General features: G+C 51.0%; 1 protein-coding gene across 1 annotated transcript in view; it reads left to right on the top strand.

Moving 5' to 3' along the window:
• The window catches only part of LOC147723041 (molybdenum cofactor sulfurase-like), a 1,924,377-nt gene that overhangs the window by 111,130 nt on the left and 1,794,150 nt on the right, over nt 1-19,097 (top strand). Inside the window, exon 2 of the mRNA XM_086965414.1 lies at nt 17,297-17,386. Within this exon, the coding sequence (XP_086821540.1) occupies nt 17,297-17,386 (90 nt within the window). The remainder of the gene's footprint in view (nt 1-17,296; nt 17,387-19,097) is intronic.

Below are 19,097 nucleotides of genomic sequence, written 5' to 3'. Positions count from 1 at the left end.
GGTCCGGTCCTCGGATGCTTGATTCCGTTCTGGGAAGGACATGGCTTTTGTAGTTCGGACTGGACTGTTCCCATGGGGCACAGGGTCAGAGCTGATTTGCATATCGCCATTGTCTAACCCGGGGTGGTGTGGAGTGCAAAAGAACAATGGATTTGGGCCCAGATCTTTGAACTGGGTTGAGTGTGTGACATTGATCCACATTCGGTCCATCACCTGGTGTGTTTGCATATTCCGCCCTAAGTGCGCTGGGGATGCCCAGACGTGGGTCCCAGGCACTCCACACCACTGAAGTCAAGCTAGCCGGGCTGATGAGAGGTGTTACCTCGAAACCGGTCCGGTCCTCGGATGCTTGATTCCGTTCTGGGAAGGACATGGCTTTTGTAGTTCGGACTGGACTATTCCCATGGGGCACAGGGTCAGAGCTGATTTGCATATCGCCATTGTCTAACCCGTGGTGGTGTGGAGTGCAAAAGAACGATGGATTTGGGCCCAGATCTTTGGACTGGGTTGAGTGTGTGACATTGATCCACATTCGGTCCATCACCTGTTGTGTTTGCATATTCCGCCCTAATTGCGCTGGGGATGCCCAGACGTGGGTCCCAGGCACTCCACACCACTGGAGTCAAGCTAGCCGGGCTGATGAGAGGTGTTACCTCGAAACCGGTCCGGTCCTCGGATGCTGGATTCCGTTCTGGGAAGGACATGGCTTTTGTAGTTCGGACTGGACTGTTCCCATGGGGCACAGGGTCAGAGCTGATTTGCATATCGCCATTGTCTAACCCGGGGTGGTGTGGAGTGCAAAAGAACGATGGATTTGTGCCCAGATCTTTGGACTGGGTTGAGTGTGTGACATTGATCCACATTCGGTCCATCACCTGTTGTGTTTGCATATTCCGCCCTAAGTGCGCTGGGGATGCCCAGACGTGGGTCCCAGGCACTCCACACCACTGGAGTCAAGCTAGCCGGGCTGATGAGAGGTGTTACCTCGAAACCGGTCCGGTCCTCGGATGCTGGATTCCGTTCTGGGAAGGACATGGCTTTTGTAGTTCGGACTGGACTGTTCCCATGGGGCACAGGGTCAGAGCTGATTTGCATATCGCCATTGTCTAACCCGGGGTGGTGTGGAGTGCAAAAGAACGATGGATTTGGGCCCAGATCTTTGGACTGGGTTGAGTGTGTGACATTGATCCACATTCGGTCCATCACCTGTTGTGTTTGCATATTCCGCCCTAAGTGCGCTGGGGATGCCCAGACGTGGGTCCCAGGCAATCCACAGCACTGGAGTCAAGCTAGCCGGGCTGATGAGAGGTGGTACCTCGAAACCGGTCCGGTCCTCGGATGCTTGATTCCGTTCTGGGAAGGACATGGCTTTTGTAGTTCGGACTGGACTGTTCCCATGGGGCACAGGGTCAGAGCTGATTTGCATATAGCCATTGTCTAACCCGGGGTGGTGTGGAGTGCAAAAGAACGATGGATTTGGGCCCAGATCTTTGGACTGGGTTGAGTGTGTGACATTGATCCACATTCGGTCCATCACCTGTTGTGTTTACATATTCTGCCCTAAGTGCGCTGGGGATGCCCAGACGTGGGTCCCAGGCACTCCACACCACTGGAGTCAAGCTAGCCGGGCTGATGAGAGGTGTTACCTCGAAACCGGTCCGGTCCTCGGATGCTGGATTCCGTTCTGGGAAGGACATGGCTTTTGTAGTTCGGACTGGACTGTTCCCATGGGGCACAGGGTCAGAGCTGATTTGCATATCGCCATTGTCTAACCCGGGGTGGTGTGGAGTGCAAAAGAACGATGGATTTGGGCCCAGATCTTTGGACTGGGTTGAGTGTGTGACATTGATCCACATTCGGTCCATCACCTGTTGTGTTTGCATATTCCGCCCTAAGTGCGCTGGGGATGCCCAGACGTGGGTCCCAGGCACTCCACACCACTGGAGTCAAGCTAGCCGGGCTGATGAGAGGTGTTACCTCGAAACCGGTCCGGTCCTCGGATGCTGGATTCCGTTCTGGGAAGGACATGGCTTTTGTAGTTTGGACTGGACTGTTCCCATGGGGCACAGGGTCAGAGCTAATTTGCATATCGCCATTGTCTAACCCGGGGTGGTGTGGAGTGCAAAAGAACGATGGATTTGTGCCCAGATCTTTGGACTGGGTTGAGTGTGTGACATTGATCCACATTCGGTCCATCACCTGTTGTGTTTGCATATTCCGCCCTAAGTGCGCTGGGGATGCCCAGACGTGGGTCCCAGGCACTCCACACCACTGGAGTCAAGCTAGCCGGGCTGATGAGAGGTGTTACCTCGAAACCGGTCCGGTCCTCGGATGCTGGATTCCGTTCTGCGAAGGACATGGCTTTTGTAGTTCGGACTGGACTGTTCCCATGGGGCACAGGGTCAGAGCTGATTTGCATATCGCCATTGTCTAACCCGGGGTGGTGTGGAGTGCAAAAGAACGATAGATTTGGGCCCAGATCTTTGGACTGGGTTGAGTGTGTGACATTGATCCACATTCGGTCCATCACCTGTTGTGTTTGCATATTCCGCCCTAAGTGCGCTGGGGATGCCCAGACGTGGGTCCCAGGCACTCCACACCACTGGAGTCAAGCTAGCGGGGCTGATGAGAGGTGTTACCTCGAAACCGGTCCGGTCCTCGGATGCTGGATTCCGTTCTGGGAAGGACATGGCTTTTGTAGTTCGGACTGGACTGTTCCCATGGGGCACAGGGTCAGAGCTGATTTGCATATCGCCATTGTCTAACCCGGGGTGGTGTGGAGTGCAAAAGAACGATGGATTTGGGCCCAGATCTTTGGACTGGGTTGAGTGTGTGACATTGATCCACATTCGGTCCATCACCTGTTGTGTTTGCATATTCCGCCCTAAGTGCGCTGGGGATGCCCAGACGTGGGTCCCAGGCAATCCACAGCACTGGAGTCAAGCTAGCCGGGCTGATGAGAGGTGGTACCTCGAAACCGGTCCGGTCCTCGGATGCTTGATTCCGTTCTGGGAAGGACATGGCTTTTGTAGTTCGGACTGGACTGTTCCCATGGGGCACAGGGTCAGAGCTGATTTGCATATAGCCATTGTCTAACCCGGGGTGGTGTGGAGTGCAAAAGAACGATGGATTTGGGCCCAGATCTTTGGACTGGGTTGAGTGTGTGACATTGATCCACATTCGGTCCATCACCTGTTGTGTTTGCATATTCCGCCCTAAGTGCGCTGGGGATGCCCAGACGTGGGTCCCAGGCACTCCACACCACTGGAGTCAAGCTAGCCGGGCTGATGAGAGGTGTTACCTCGAAACCGGTCCGGTCCTCGGATGTTGGATTCCGTTCTGGGAAGGACATGGCTTTTGTAGTTCGGACTGGACTGTTTCCATGGGGCACAGGGTCAGAGCTGATTTGCATATCGCCATTGTCTAACCCGGGGTGGTGTGGAGTGCAAAAGAACGATGGATTTGGGCCTAGATCTTTGGACTGGGTTGAGTGTGTGACATTGATCCACATTCGGTCCATCACCTGTTGTGTTTGCATATTCCGCCCTAAGTGCGCTGGGGATGCCCAGACGTGGGTCCCAGGCACTCCACACCACTGGAGTCAAGCTAGCCGGGCTGATGAGAGGTGTTACCTCGAAACCGGTCCGGTCCTCGGATGCTGGATTCCGTTCTGGGAAGGACATGGCTTTTGTAGTTCGGACTGGACTGTTCCCATGGGGCACAGGGTCAGAGCTAATTTGCATATCGCCATTGTCTAACCCGGGGTGGTGTGGAGTGCAAAAGAACGATGGATTTGTGCCCAGATCTTTGGACTGGGTTGAGTGTGTGACATTGATCCACATTCGGTCCATCACCTGTTGTGTTTGCATATTCCGCCCTAAGTGCGCTGGGGATGCCCAGACGTGGGTCCCAGGCACTCCACACCACTGGAGTCAAGCTAGCCGGGCTGATGAGAGGTGTTACCTCGAAACCGGTCCGGTCCTCGGATGCTGGATTCCGTTCTGCGAAGGACATGGCTTTTGTAGTTCGGACTGGACTGTTCCCATGGGGCACAGGGTCAGAGCTGATTTGCATATCGCCATTGTCTAACCCGGGGTGGTGTGGAGTGCAAAAGAACGATGGATTTGGGCCCAGATCTTTGGACTGGGTTGAGTGTGTGACATTGATCCACATTCGGTCCATCACCTGTTGTGTTTGCATATTCCGCCCTAAGTGCGCTGGGGATGCCCAGACGTGGGTCCCAGGCACTCCACACCACTGGAGTCAAGCTAGCCGGGATGATGAGAGGTGTTACCTCGAAACCGGTCCGGTCCTCGGATGCTTGATTCCGTTCTGGGAAGGACATGGCTTTTGTAGTTCGGACTGGACTGTTCCCATGGGGCACAGGGTCAGAGCTGATTTGCATATAGCCATTGTCTAACCCGGGGTGGTGTGGAGTGCAAAAGAACGATGGATTTGGGCCCAGATCTTTGGACTGGGTTGAGTGTGTGACATTGATCCACATTCGGTCCATCACCTGTTGTGTTTGCATATTCCGCCCTAAGTGCGCTGGGGATGCCCAGACGTGGGTCCCAGGCACTCCACACCACTGGAGTCAAGCTAGCCGGGCTGATGAGAGGTGTTACCTCGAAACCGGTCCGGTCCTCGGATGCTTGATTCCGTTCTGGGAAGGACATGGCTTTTGTAGTTCGGACTGGACTGTTCCCATGGGGCACAGGGTCAGAGCTGATTTGCATATAGCCATTGTCTAACCCGGGGTGGTGTGGAGTGCAAAAGAACGATGGATTTAGGCCCAGATCTTTGGACTGGGTTGAGTGTGTGACATTGATCCACATTCGGTCCATCACCTGTTGTGTTTGCATATTCCGCCCTAAGTGCGCTGGGGATGCTCAAACGTGGGTCCCAGGCACTCCACACCACTGGAGTCAAGCTAGCCGGGCTGATGAGAGGTGTTACCTCGAAACCGGTCCGGTCCTCGGATGCTTGATTCCGTTCTGGGAAGGACATGGCTTTTGTAGTTCGGACTGGACTGTTCCCATGGGGCACAGGGTCAGAGCTGATTTGCATATCGCCATTGTCTAACCCGGGGTGGTGTGGAGTGCAAAAGAACGATGGATTTGGGCCCAGATCTTTGGACTGGGTTGAGTGTGTGACATTGATCCACATTCGGTCCATCACCTGTTGTGTTTGCAATGTATTGAGAGTGGTCATGCAATAAAGCCTACTACAAACTCAGTATAGCTGAGTCCCATAACTCGCTAATGAGTTAACATGACCTTTGACTTAACACCTAGATAATTTATATTGCTAAAAAATAGTACTATCTGGCCCAGAGAGTGCTTGAACAGACCATAGTGTCAAGGGTAGTTAGTAGGACTTCCTGCACTTGCCATGCCACTGTAGTGCTTTACCTCTCAGACCTTTTTGAATACTAGATCAACAATGTTTGCCGTTGTGTTTTTCTGATTAGTATTTTGCTGTGTGATCAAAATAAAATACATTTCATTATTCAAAGATAAAAGCCCTGGCTAAGATTAATTCATTAAACATTATTCTGTGTGTCATTGAGTTCTGCCCACACCACCTCCTTGATTATGCTTTCAACAGCTCTGTCTCTCTACCCTAAGTGCCAAGTGTGGAAGAAGTGTATTTGATGCACAGTAAAAAGGACCTGAACATCTGAGGTAAACAGACCCAATTAATATCACTAGAGCCCAGAACGCCTGTCTGCCCAGTGGCCAATGAACCAGTTTCTTCATGGAGTCAGGTTTGGAAACAAGGTTAATTATTTAAATACCACTGCCTGAACTTTTCTGCATTCAGAGAAACTCTTCACTGCAGCACTCAACTTCAGTTGTTTTCTGCCTCTCACTGCCTTTATATTACTTTGCTTTTCTAATTTGATTTGGCACCCTTTCAAGAAAAGCTACAGTATATAAAATATAGAATTGCATAAACATAACAGTGAATAACTCTGATATTTTTCCCCAAGAGGTTCTACGTGACATCAAATAGACAACAAGACAAAGCAAAGCTGGAGTTGTTGAGATTTCCAACACACTCTCTGCTAATGCACTCTACTCTGTACCACTCCACTCTTTGCCACTCTACTCTGCACCACTTTACTTTATGGCACTGCACTGTATGCCAGTGTACTCTACGCCACTCTTCTATATACCACTGCACTCTGACAGTCTACTCTACAACACTGCACTCTCTGCCATTGAACCACTCTGCTCTATGCCATTCTACATCATTGCAATCTACACTACTACACTCTATGCTACTCTGCATCACTCCACTCTATTCTGCACCTCTCTAGCCTATGCCACTCCGTTGCACTCTGTGCCCATGCACTCTATGCCAATCTGCTCTGCACCCTGTACTCTACGCCACTGCATTCTACTCCACTGCCTTCTACACCATTGTACTCTGTGTCACTCTATTCTTTCCTGCACCATTCCACCATATGCCACTTAACACTATCCTGCTCCACTCTTCTCATCATCACTCCACTTATTGCCATTGCACTCTACTCCACTATATTCTGCCCCTGTCCACTGTACACTGCACCTCCCCACTTTACCTTGCACATTCTCCACTCTATGCCACTTTACTCTACTCTGAAACATCCTCTCTACGCCACTCTACCCTGCGCCACTCCGCTGTCACCACTCATCACCACTCTATTCTGCATCACTGCACTCTATGCCAATTTACTCTAAGTCACCCTAATCTACCCTGTACCACTGCACTCTACAACACTCTACTCTACAACACTTTACTCTGAAACAGTCTACTTTATGCCACTGTACACTACCCCACTCTATTCAACTCTACACCATTCCACTCTACACCACTCCACTCTACCGTTTCCCACTCTGCACCACTGAACTTTTCTCAACTTTATTCTGTGCTGCTGCACTCTATGGCATTCTACTCTGCACCACTGCGTTGTATGCCACTATATTCTATTTTGAAACACTCCAATCTCCACCACTACACTGTAGGCCACTGCTCTCTAAGCCACTCTACACCATTGTAATCTGTCACTGAACTATACTCCACTATATTCTACTATGCATCACTGCACTCTTCGCCACTGCACTCTACACCACTTCTCTCTATGCCACTCTGCAACACTGCAATCTCTGCCATTCTACTCTGTATCATTCTGCCCTGCACAACTGCACTCTACTCTGCACCACATTATGCCACTCTATTGAACTCAATGCCAGTGCACTCTATGCCAATCCACTCCACGCCACTTTAATCTACTGTGCACCACTGCACTCTGACTCTTCACTCAATCCCACTTCACTCTACGCTTCTCTACTCTGTACTACTCTACTCTTTACCAATGCACTCCACCCCACACTACTCTACTATGCATCACTGCACTCTTCGCCACTGCACTCTACACCACTTCTCTCTATGCCACTCTGCAACACTGCAATCTCTGCCATTCTACTCTGTATCATTCTGCCCTGCACAACTTCACTCTACTCTGCACCACATTATGCCACTCTATTGAACTCAATGCCAGTGCACTCTATGCCAATCCACTCCACGCCACTTTAATCTACTGTGCACCACTGCACTCTGACTCTTCACTCAATCCCACTTCACTCTACGCTTCCCTACTCTGTACTACTCTACTCTTTACCAATGCACTCCACCCCACACTACTCTACTATGCACCACTGCACTCTTTGCCACTGCACTCTACACCACTCCAGTCTAGGCTACTCCAGGCTACACCACCACACTCTACATCAATCCTCTCTATGCAAATGCATTCCACTCTACTCGTAGGACACCCCCGCGCCGCACGGCCACCAGCGGTAGCGTGTGCTCCCCCGCCTGCCGCTGCCTTCAGCCTCGCTGAGCCTGCCTGCCTGCTGACCACGCCCCCCGCCGTCGCTCGGGGTGGTCTCCTGCGCTACTGTGTTTTGTTAAGTTATTTCTGCTGCCTTGTAGCCTATTTTAGGCTTTTGCCCCCTTTTGTCGGATTTTGTGTGCCCCCTTGTGCCGTTTTTCCCCTTAGCTGCCCCCTGTGCCCTCCCGCCCCGCTCCCCGCTTCCCGCCGCCGTGAGTAAGGACACGCCCCCTTTGCATTCTGTGCGCTCCCGCCTCCCAGCTGCTCCTCCCTCCCTCGCACTTCGACATAAATGGCGACCGTGCGCACGCTCAGCGTTGACACGCAGCGGGTGCGCCAAAGGTGCGCCAAAGGTAAGGCCGTCTGCGCCCGTCCGCTCCTGGACCGCGCCCAGCGCCTGGACCCCTGGCCCCCGCAGACGCCAGCCCACCCGCCGGACCTACGACTCCACCGAACTCAAGGCACTCAACACCGGTCGGATCCCGGGATGCTACCGAGCCACCCCGAGACACACCCACGGACCCTTCAGCTGCCACTCATGCAAGTTCACCTGCATCCGGACCTGCACTACACGATCACCCACCAGGCCGAGCACCAGCAGCAACCACCTGAAGTGCATCCTGCTCAACACTCGCTCCGTCCACAGACACGCCATCGAACTCTGGAACTTCCTCGACACCACATCTCCAGACATCGCATTCCTCACGGAAACCTGGATGAACGCCTCCTCAGCGCCCGACATCGCCATCACCATCCCGGATGGATACAAGATCAACCGGAGGGACCGCGGCAATCAGACCGGAGGAGGCATCACCATCGTCCACAGGAACACCATCCACATCACGACCAACACCGACAACAACCGCAAAACACCTGCACTTCCAGATCCACACCAACCCCAAGACCACCCTCAGAGGCACCCTCATCTACAGACCCCCGGGACCACGCACACAATTCAGCAAAGACATTGCCGACTTCATCTGCCCGCACGCCCTCCCCTCCGCTGACTACATCCTCCTCGGGGCCCTCAACTTCCACCTGGAGAACAACAACGACCGCAACACCACCACCCTGCTGGACAACCTCGCCAACCTCGGTCTCAAGCAGCTGGTGACCGCTCCCACCCACTACGCCGGACACACACTCGACCCCGTCTTGTCATCCAGCAAGGACATCGTCTTCAGCCACGCCACCGGACTCCACTGGTTCAGAAAGAGGGTGGTGATGAACAGAGTTTCTGAATAAAGCAGAATACTCTTACCCAGTCAAGAGATCAGGGCTTGATCCATCACCGTTTTCTTAGCTCACTGCACCATCCCAGCTCAGAACCTGGCTACATGCAAATTAGTCCGTCCCTGGCCCAGTGCATCATGGGAACAGGGCAGACCAAACTACCAAGCCAATTCTTTAACTGGAAAGGAAACAAGCTTCCGGGGACCGGTTTCTGGCATTACAGCCGTCTTCGGCCCGGCTTGCTTGAATCCTGATGGTGCAGTGAGCAAGGGACTCATGTCTGAGTATACCCTTCCACGCTTATGGTGGACAAAATGATTCAGAAAAGAGGGTGGTGATGAACAGAGTTTCTGAATAAAGCAGAATACTCTTACCCAGTCAAGAGATCAGGGCTTGATCCATCACGGTTTTTTAGCTCACTGCACCATCCCAGCTCAGAACCTGGCTACATGCAAATTAGTCCGTCCCTGGCCCAGTGCATCATGGGAACAGGGCAGACCGTGGAAGGGTATACTCAGATGTGAGTCCCTTGCTCAATGCACCATCAGGATTCAAGCAAGCCGGGCCGACGACGGCTGAAATGCCAGAAACCGGTCCCCGGAAGCTTGTTTCCTTCCCAGTATAAGAATTGGCTTGGTAGTTTGGTTTGCCCTGTTCCCATCATGCACTGGGACAGGAACAGACTAATTTGCATGTAGCCAGGTTCTGAGCTGGGATGGTGCAGTGAGCTAAAAAATGGTGATGGATCAAGCCCTGATCTTTGGACTGGGTAAGAGTGGTCTGCTTAATTCAGACACTCTTTTCATCACCACCCCCTTTTCTGAATCATTTTGTCCACCATAAGCGTGGAAGGGTATACTCAGATGTGAGTCCCTTGCTCATTGCACCATCAGGATTCAAGCAAGCCGGACCGACGACGGCTGAAATGCCAGAAACCCGTCCCCGGAAGCTTGTTTCCTTCCCAGTATAAGAATTGGCTTGGTAGTTTTGTTTGCCCTGTTCCCATCATGCACTGGGACAGGAACAGACTAATTTGCATGTAGCTAGGTTCTGAGCTGGGATGGTGCAGTGAGCTAATAAACGGTGATGGATCAAGCCCTGATCTTTGGACTGGGTAAGAGTGGTCTGCTTAATTCAGACACTCTGTTCATCACCATCCCCTTTTCTGAATCATTTTGTCCACCATAAGCGTGGAAGGGTATACTCAGATGTGAGTCCCTTGCTCATTGCACCATCAGGATTCAAGCAAGCCGGGCCGACGACGGCTGAAATGCCAGAAACCGGTCCCCGGAAGCTTGTTTCCTTCCCAGTATAAGAATTAGCTTGGTAGTTTGGTTTGCCCTGTTCCCATCATGCACTGGGACAGGAACAGACTAATTTGCATGTAGCCAGGTTCTGAGCTGGGATGGTGCAGTGAGCTAAAAAACGGTGATGGATCAAGCCCTGATCTTTGGACTGGGTAAGAGTGGTCTGCTTAATTCAGACACTCTGTTCATCACCACCCCCTTTTCTGAATCACCGGACTCCCCTGGACGGACCACAGCTGCATCCACTTCAGCTTCAGAAGAACCACGATCCACCATCACCAGCAACAGGTTGCACATAGGAGCTGGAACAAGATCACTGCCGACCAGCTCGCTGCATCCCTGAGCCAGCACCCTCCCACCAGCTCAGCGAACCCCAGCCAGGCCGCCGACAACCTCACGAAGTGGATCAGCACCTGCGCAGACGACCTCGCCCCACTGAGGACCCCGCCTAGCAGACCCGGCAGTAAGAAAGCACCATGGTTCACCGACGAACTCAAGAGCTCCAAGAAGATCTGCTGAGCCCTCGAAAGAGCCTTGCGCAGAGACCCAACACCAGACAACATGACCACCCTCAAGCTCGCCACTCGAAAACACCATCAACTGATCCACGCCACCAAGAAAACTACATTCAAGGAACGACTGGACAACAACTCACACAACAGCAAGGAACTCTTCAACATCGTTAAAGAGCTCTCCAACCCCAACGCCGGAAACAACGACATCACCCCATCGCAAGACCTCTGCAACTCCCTCGCCTCCTACTTCCACAACAAGATCGCAGACATACACAACAGCTTCAGCACGCAACCAACGCTCCCCACGACCGCACCAACGCCCCCCACCACCTCCATCCGCGCCTGGACCCCGATCACCACCGAAGACACCATCCGTACAATGAACTCCATCCACTCCGGATCTCCAACCGACCCCTGCCCTCACCACGTCTTCAACAAGGCCGATGCCGTCATCGCTCCCCACCTGCGGGACATCATCAACACCTCCTTCGACACCGCCACCTTCCCGGAGAGCTGGAAGCACGCCGAACTCAGCGCTCTACTGAAGAAACCATCAGCGGACCCCACCGAACTCAAAAACTACTGCCCCATCTCGCTCCTCCCGTTTCCGACCAAAGTCATCGAGAAGACTGTCAACAAGCAGCTGGCCGCCTTCCTCGAGACAAATGGATCCCTCGACCTCTCGCAGTCTGGCTTCCGGGCCAACCACAGCACCGAAACCGCCCTCATCGCACCCACCGATGACATCCGAGCCCTGCCCGACAACGGAGAAACAGCGGCCCTTATCCTCCTGGACCTCTCCGCGGCTTTCGACACTGTCTGCCACCGCACCTTAGTGCAGCGCCTCAGCAACGTCGGAATCCAGGAGAAGGCACTGGAGTGGATCATCTCCTTCCTCGCCGGAAGGACACAGAGAGTCCGCCTTCCACCGTTCAGATCAGAAGCCACCGAAGTCATCTGCGGCGTTCCACAGGGATCATCGCTCAGCCCCACCCTCTTCAACGTCTACATGAGCCCCCTCGCAGCCATCGCACGCCAACACAACCTCAACATCATCTCCTATGCCGAAGACACTCAGCTGATCCTCTCCCTCACCAACGACCCAGCCACCGCCAGAGCCAACCTACACGAAGGGATGACAGACGTAGCCAAGTGGATGATGACCAGTCGCCTGAAACTGAACTCAGACAAGACGGAAGTTCTCATCCTGGGCTCCTCGCCCTCCGCCTGGGATGACTCCTGGTGGCCCCCCGCCCTGGGCAGCGCACCCAAACCGACAGACCACGCACGAAACTGGGCTTCATCCTGGACTCCTCCCTCTCCATGACCAGACAAGTCAACGCCGTCTCCTCGTCCTGCTTCAATATACTGCGCATGCTACGTAAGATCTTCCGGTGGATCCCCACCGAGACCAGGAAGACGGTCACCCATGCCCTCGTCACCAGCCGACTGGACTACGGCAACGCCCTCTACGCCGGAACCACCGCCAAGCTCCAGAAGAGACTTCAGCGGATCCAGAACGCCTCAGCAAGACTCATCCTCGACATCCCCCGACACAGCCGCATCTCCGGACACCTGAGAGACCTGCACTGGCTCCCGGTCAACAAGAGAATCACCTTCCTTCTCCTCACCCACGCACACAAAGCCCTACACAACCAAGGCCCAAGATACCTCAACAGCCGCCTCAACTTCTACACTCCTACCCGCCAGCTTCGATGGACCAGCCACGCCCTCGCCGCCGTCCCCCGCATCCGAAGAGCCACAGCAGGAGGAAGGTCCTTCTCCTACCTGGCCGCCAAGACTTGGAACTCCCTCCCGATCCACCTCCACCTGACCCAAGACCTCCTCGCCTTCAGGAAGCAGCTCAAGACCTGGCTGTTCGAGCAGTAGCGGACCCCCCCTCCCCAAGCGCCTTGAGACCCTCCGGGTGAGTAGCGTGCTATATAAATGTTTTGATTTGATTTGATTTGATTCTGTACCATTCATCTCTAGCCACTACTCTATGCCACTCTATTCTTCAACACTGCACCCTATGCCAACTCTCTGTGCCAATGCACTCTATTGTGTACACTTCAACTCTATGCCCCTTCTCTATGAAACTTTACTCTGCAAAACTGCAGTCTACACTAATGCACTCTACCCTACACCACCCCAGTCTACCCCACTTTATTCTACCCTTTAACAATGTAGTCTACACCACTGCACTTTATGCCACTGTACTTTGCCACTGCAAACTACCCTGCTTTCTTCTACTCTGCACCACTGCACTGTACGACATTGCAATGTATGCCACTCTACTCTGCAACATTGCACTCTATGCCAAGGGACTGTACACCACTTTACTCAAAACCAATGCACTGCATGCCACTGCACTCTATGTCAACTACTCTGCACAACTGTGCTCTATGCCACTATACTCAAGGCCACTCCACACCACTAAACTCTACATCATGCACTCTACACCACTCTACTCAGCACCTCTCTACTCTGCCAATGCACTCTCTGCCACTCTACTCTGCAAGACTGCACTCTGCATCACAAAACTCTATGCTACTTTAATGCACTCTACTGCACTCTGACATATCAGTCCACCCTGTGACACTCCACGCAATTGCACTACCCACAACTAAGCTGTACTGCTCCACTCTGCTCTCCACCTACTCTATGCCACTCCAATCTACACCAATCTACTCCATTGTACTTTACACCACTTCATTCTAGGATCACATAACACAGTAGAGCAGCAAGCCTTCCAGGATATCGCACCTCCCCCTTTCCCCAAATTATTAGCTTGTGTAATTCTACTGCTAGCACCCCACCAAAGCATCTGCTGCTCCCAAGATTCGACCAGAGGGTCAAACTAAATACAAAATATACAAATGATGGTGCACAACAAAAATAGCGTCCATTCAGATACTAGTCCAGTTCCAAAATGTATATAATCCAAGTTGTCTTTATTTTCATTGGTGATAACACAAGACAGCCAACATGTTTCGTACACCACACTTCAACTCCTTCAGGGCGATTTGCCAATAAGCATTTCGTTTCTGTATTTCACCCCTTGCAATTCCAGTCCCTTAAATACATCGAATCCACATGATTACTGCTGATCCAATAAGGTCAGTCGGTGTCAGCTTATATGCCATCATCATCACCACCTTATTTTGTGTCTCACAGATCAAGCAACCGTAGCCGGTTGCACGTATTGCAAATCTGCATACCACTTCACTCTAGGCCTCTTTACTCCATTCTGCTCACTCCACAACTCCGCACTCCACTCTGGCGCTGCTCTCCATTAATCTGTACTCCATTCTATTCTGTGGCACGCTACTCCTCTTTATAATACTATACTCGTCTCAGTGGCACTCTGCAACACTACTCCACTCTATGACGCTCCTTGCAACTTCCTCTGTCACTCCATGCCTATTTACTCCACTGTATATTACAACACATTACTCTAGTCCGCTGTTCCACTCTACAGCACTCCACTCCACACCACTCTACACCACTCTTTGCCACTCTACGCTAAGACACTCTGTCTTGTTTTTTTCAGTGAGATTAAAAACAAAGGGCCTGATTATAATTGTGGTTATGAGCATCTGATTGCCATTGCCGCGGGCTGGAGACGGGCCCACAATGAGTAGGCGGTCCCAGCAACCATTTAATGATTAGACCACTGTGCAGTCAGTCGGAAAGGGCCTTTTTCTACTATAGCACTTTTCCTGGTCGTACTTTGTGGACATCCATACACTGTGTGCCAGGCGTTTTGGGGTGCCTGGCACATGGTTGTGTGGGAGGTAACTGCATGTGCCCCCCAAGGCCCCTTAGCAGAGGCCCACGGGGGCCCTGCTTGAGGCCCCCAAATCCCTTTCCAGCTGCCTTTCCATGGTGGTGGGACCGCCATGAAAAGGCAGTCTGAAAAGGGACATCCTAATCCTTATGGTGAAGACTGCACAGGCTATGCCCTCATGGTAGGGATAGGAGCCTACCTGCTGCCTAACGGGATCCTTGATCCTGTCGGAGGCGGCGGTCTGTCCTCTGGGCCACCAGTTCGACTGCTGCATTACGATGAGGACAGTTGGATTGCAGGGGTCTGAGGGACAGGCTCTCACCTCCGACAGGATCAAGGATGACCTGGATGTCGGTGGGAACGCCACCGATGACCTGTCAGTGGCGGCCCCTCCGACATCCAAGTAAGGCCCATAGTGATTGCTATGGTATGGGTATGCAAATAGCTTATGGAGGATTGTGGGCCTGCCATTATTATAACAAAATCTTTGATTGCACTGTCTACCCTAAAAAATGCAGGACTCTTTCTACTTCATTATCAACATAAATAACCACTGAAAGTGCATCATCACCCGAATCACAGTATCACAATTTTCTCAGGACTATTTAGTCAAAGTTTCTTTTATGCTTGCATCCCTTGCTCCGCTACTTACCCATCAAAAGCAAGCAATATTGGTCTTTTTGTTTTCATATGTTATATTATACTGATACTGACTAGGAAAATTAAAACTCCTTCAGTATTATGAAGAATCTTTATTCGCATGCGCTTCCACAAAAACATATACAGTAAAAGCCAAAACCTTTTGCTAGCCTTCAATGCTCAATTTATTTTTCCTTTGAGAATAAGTGTAGTGCATTTGTGTTTATTAAGATTAACATAAACCTCAAAACATTATTTTAAAATAAAACCAATTTTGTTTTCTATTTTCTGCAATTTAAGAAAAGGAGTTTAAATTCAATCATGACATCTACTAACTACACTTAGTATGGCACCTTGGTGCTGTTGACTCAACAGGTACATCTAGTAACTACAGTTAGCATGGCACTCTTGATGCTGACTCAACAGGGAAACCCAGTATTGCCTTGTGATAATGCCCCCATATGCTCCTAATTCAGCAGAGACATCTAGTACCAACCTGTAAGCAGGGGTGTAACACAGGTCCCTGCTGTCCCTGTAGTTCAACCCCCCACTCTCTTCAGAGGGCCCCCATTCAGCCCAATACACGTGAAATTGTGTGATCTGTGAGAAAAGGAAAAGTCATAGACCCCTCATATCATTTTCCTGGTGGGGTGGGGGTATCAGTGCTTAATTTGAACTGGTGGTTTCCGGTGCTTGGCACACTTATTTTTCAACACAGGCACTTATGACAGTCTGCCACATGGTGGCACTGTTTATCTGATTTGGAGATGAACACATCTGAAGTTGTTTATTAACTCCATCCATGCTCATGACGAGCTCAGCTCGTCAAGAGGCACGGTGCTCATGACGAGCTGAGGTCGTCATGAGCTGTGGAACGCTCACACGCAGGGATAATTCCCCTGCTGTGCTGAGCGTTCCACGGGAACGGGTGTGGTCCTGAAGAGCTCCGCTAGTCATGAGCACACAAGCACTGTGCCTCATGACGAGCTGAGCTTGTCATGAGGACGGGGGCGCTGTGCGCGTCCCCCTCACCCCAGCACAGCGGGGGAATTACCCTCGCTGCAAAGGGGTTAGTTAAATATACATTTATAACGACTAATACCTGCTGTCTAAGCCATCATTGTAATGATGGGCACCTGGAATAGTCTCAATTGGCACACTTGTAAGAATGTGATGGTCAGTAGTGGTGTTGGTAGTGTCATTGGTAGCACTGGCAGTGGCAATGGGTGCTGAAAGTTGCAGTGGCCTCCTGGCAAGGGCCCTGGTACTTTTTTTATTGATTTTTTTTTTTACAAAGTAACCACCGGGAGGGGGATACTTTTGCGTTACTCCACTGCTTGTCGTATTGCGCCCTTATTCTGTGAACTCCACTGAGGCATCTGGTAACGACTCGTGTTTCTGAATAGCAGTTTAAAGGCAGAACAGTTGGCTTTGATAATAGTTGTTTTAATAGTTTCACAATTCATTTTTAACTTTTGCCCTGGTGATAAAATGTTTACTGTAACATGAACTGGAACAGAATATGCTTGATCAGTTTCCCAATAGGCAACAAGAAAAGAAAGTGTGGACGATGTTGAACATTTTATTCTATAGTACAAAAATTTTAATCCTGACCAAGGTTTCACAAAAAGACTGAATGCTTGCTGCTTCAGCCTTTGCCCATTTGCCCTTCTGGATTATCATAACAGACTGTCACACAAAAAAGTATGAATGCTGCACTGAGCGAGAAACAGATGCTATTCAGTTATTTTAAGAAAGACATGCGTCTAACGTCAATGTACTATTTCAACCATACAAAGGCAAATGTGAAAATGTTATTGCACAGCCAAGAATGAACAATCAGCTTAATGAAAGGTGTACCCAATTATTGAGCTTGAATCTCTAACGCAGGCTGACAGTTTCTCTAAATGTTGTCCTTTTTTCTCTCCTTTAGATATAACTTACCTTGATCATGTTGGAACAACACTTTTCCCCAAAAGCCAAGTAGAAAATTTTATGAATGATTTAACCGGAAACGTTTATGGTAAGTGCTGCATTGCTGCCTTATGGATAGTCTCTTCTAATGAAGTAAGACAAACATGTGTTTTTCGTTTTAAAAATACCACAGGGTTCACGTTATGACGTCATCTTATTAAACCGTTAGCAAGGGTTGTTCGCTTAGAATAATAGTATAGCTGGGGTGGTTTCAAGGTGTTTATTAAGGCAAATGTGGCTTTAAATTTTGCTGCAACCAATGTCCAGATGACACTTGTCCCAAGTTCATTGCATACGTTACCATACATTTGAATCAATGGTTCTGCAATGCCCTAACATTCTTTGTCCTCTGTCAGATCGATGTATGGTTTGAAATTTGCCTGAATCTATTTAACGGGATCATGTTTGTACCGCTGGTTTGCCTCATGTGCTGCAGCTTTTGGGAATTGAAACAATTATGACACACAACACTGAGAGGTGCGGTTGGGCGAGAGTCCCTGAGAGGCTACTCCCTTATTATTTATCCGCTTGGGCCACGCCTGGCCCAAGTCCGTGGTTGCGACATATCCGGTTCACGCCGGTTCAAACAGCAAGACCCCTGACTTGCTACATCCCATCTCAACTCAGTCTCTTTTTCTTTTCTTCTTTTCTTCAGGTACCTGTTGGGCGTCTGTTGCCTGGCACACAAAGTCTTTGAGGCTGGAACTTCCGGGAGGACTCCTCCGTAGGCAGTACCCCAGGTGTTGACTTAGGGGGCTTGGTGGGGTGCCTGGTCTCGTAGATGACATGGTGAGTCCATGGTCATTATCCTCCTGTGTTGTAGGGTGTCCACCCAGCGGAGTGTCGACAAGAGCTCTCCCATTGTTCTCTTGCCCGTCCTCTCCTTCTGTTGGTTGGTTCCTCTCACTTGTGGTTAAGGGTTTTGTCTCCACACCTGTGAACCAGGAGAGGTTTTGGGTCACCGTCTCACCTTACTTTTCTGCGATGACCATTGTCCCCTAGACGTCCTGACCTTCCAGTTGCCTGGTTCGTAGGGAGTCCCATGGCTGTAGATCATAGGGTCTAGCTCTTCTCCAGTGACTGGCGGCCAGGTTCTGTTTTTCTCACCGAGCTAAAGCCTCCTCCTCATTGTAGCATGACAGGAACCACCCAGGGTACACAGGGATGGTATCTCAGCATGGGCAGTTGAGCATTAGTGCCAAGGGTGCCTGGTGGGTAGTGCTGTGTGGCGTGCTTCGGTACTCCCTGAGGAACAGCTGTAGTTGGCATTCAGGGTCAGTGCTTTCGGCCACCGTGATGCACAGAATCTTGTTAAGGGTCCATATGAACCTTTCGATCTCTCCATTGGCCGGCCATTGCGGGGTGATCTAACGGTGCTGGACTCCATGGAGTTGCATGAACTCTCGGAATTCACCCCCTTGGAACGGGGCCTGTTGTCACTTTTGAGCTCCTCTGGAAGTCTGAACATTGCAAACGTTTTCTCCAGCACCGGGGAAACTCTGGAAAACGCGGTGGAGCAGACAACTTCCACTTCTGGATGTTTGGACTAGCTGCCCATCATGACTAGAGTCACCCGGCCATCAGAGAAGCTCCCAAAGCCGATGCTCACTTTTTCCCATGGGACTTTCCTATGGTCCTCGTCTGTATGGGTGCCAAATGGTCTGGCACACTAGTCAGCTGACATACTGGGCACCTTCTCATTGTTTCTTCTACTCAGTCGTCTAGTCCGGGGAACCAGATTTTCTCCCTTATTCTGGGTT

Source organism: Lissotriton vulgaris, chromosome 4_1 (genome assembly GCF_964263255.1).
Source record: "Lissotriton vulgaris chromosome 4_1, aLisVul1.2, whole genome shotgun sequence".
In the NCBI taxonomy this organism is placed as follows: Eukaryota; Metazoa; Chordata; class Amphibia; order Caudata; family Salamandridae; genus Lissotriton; species Lissotriton vulgaris.
This window is presented reverse-complemented; position numbering and strand designations above follow the sequence as displayed.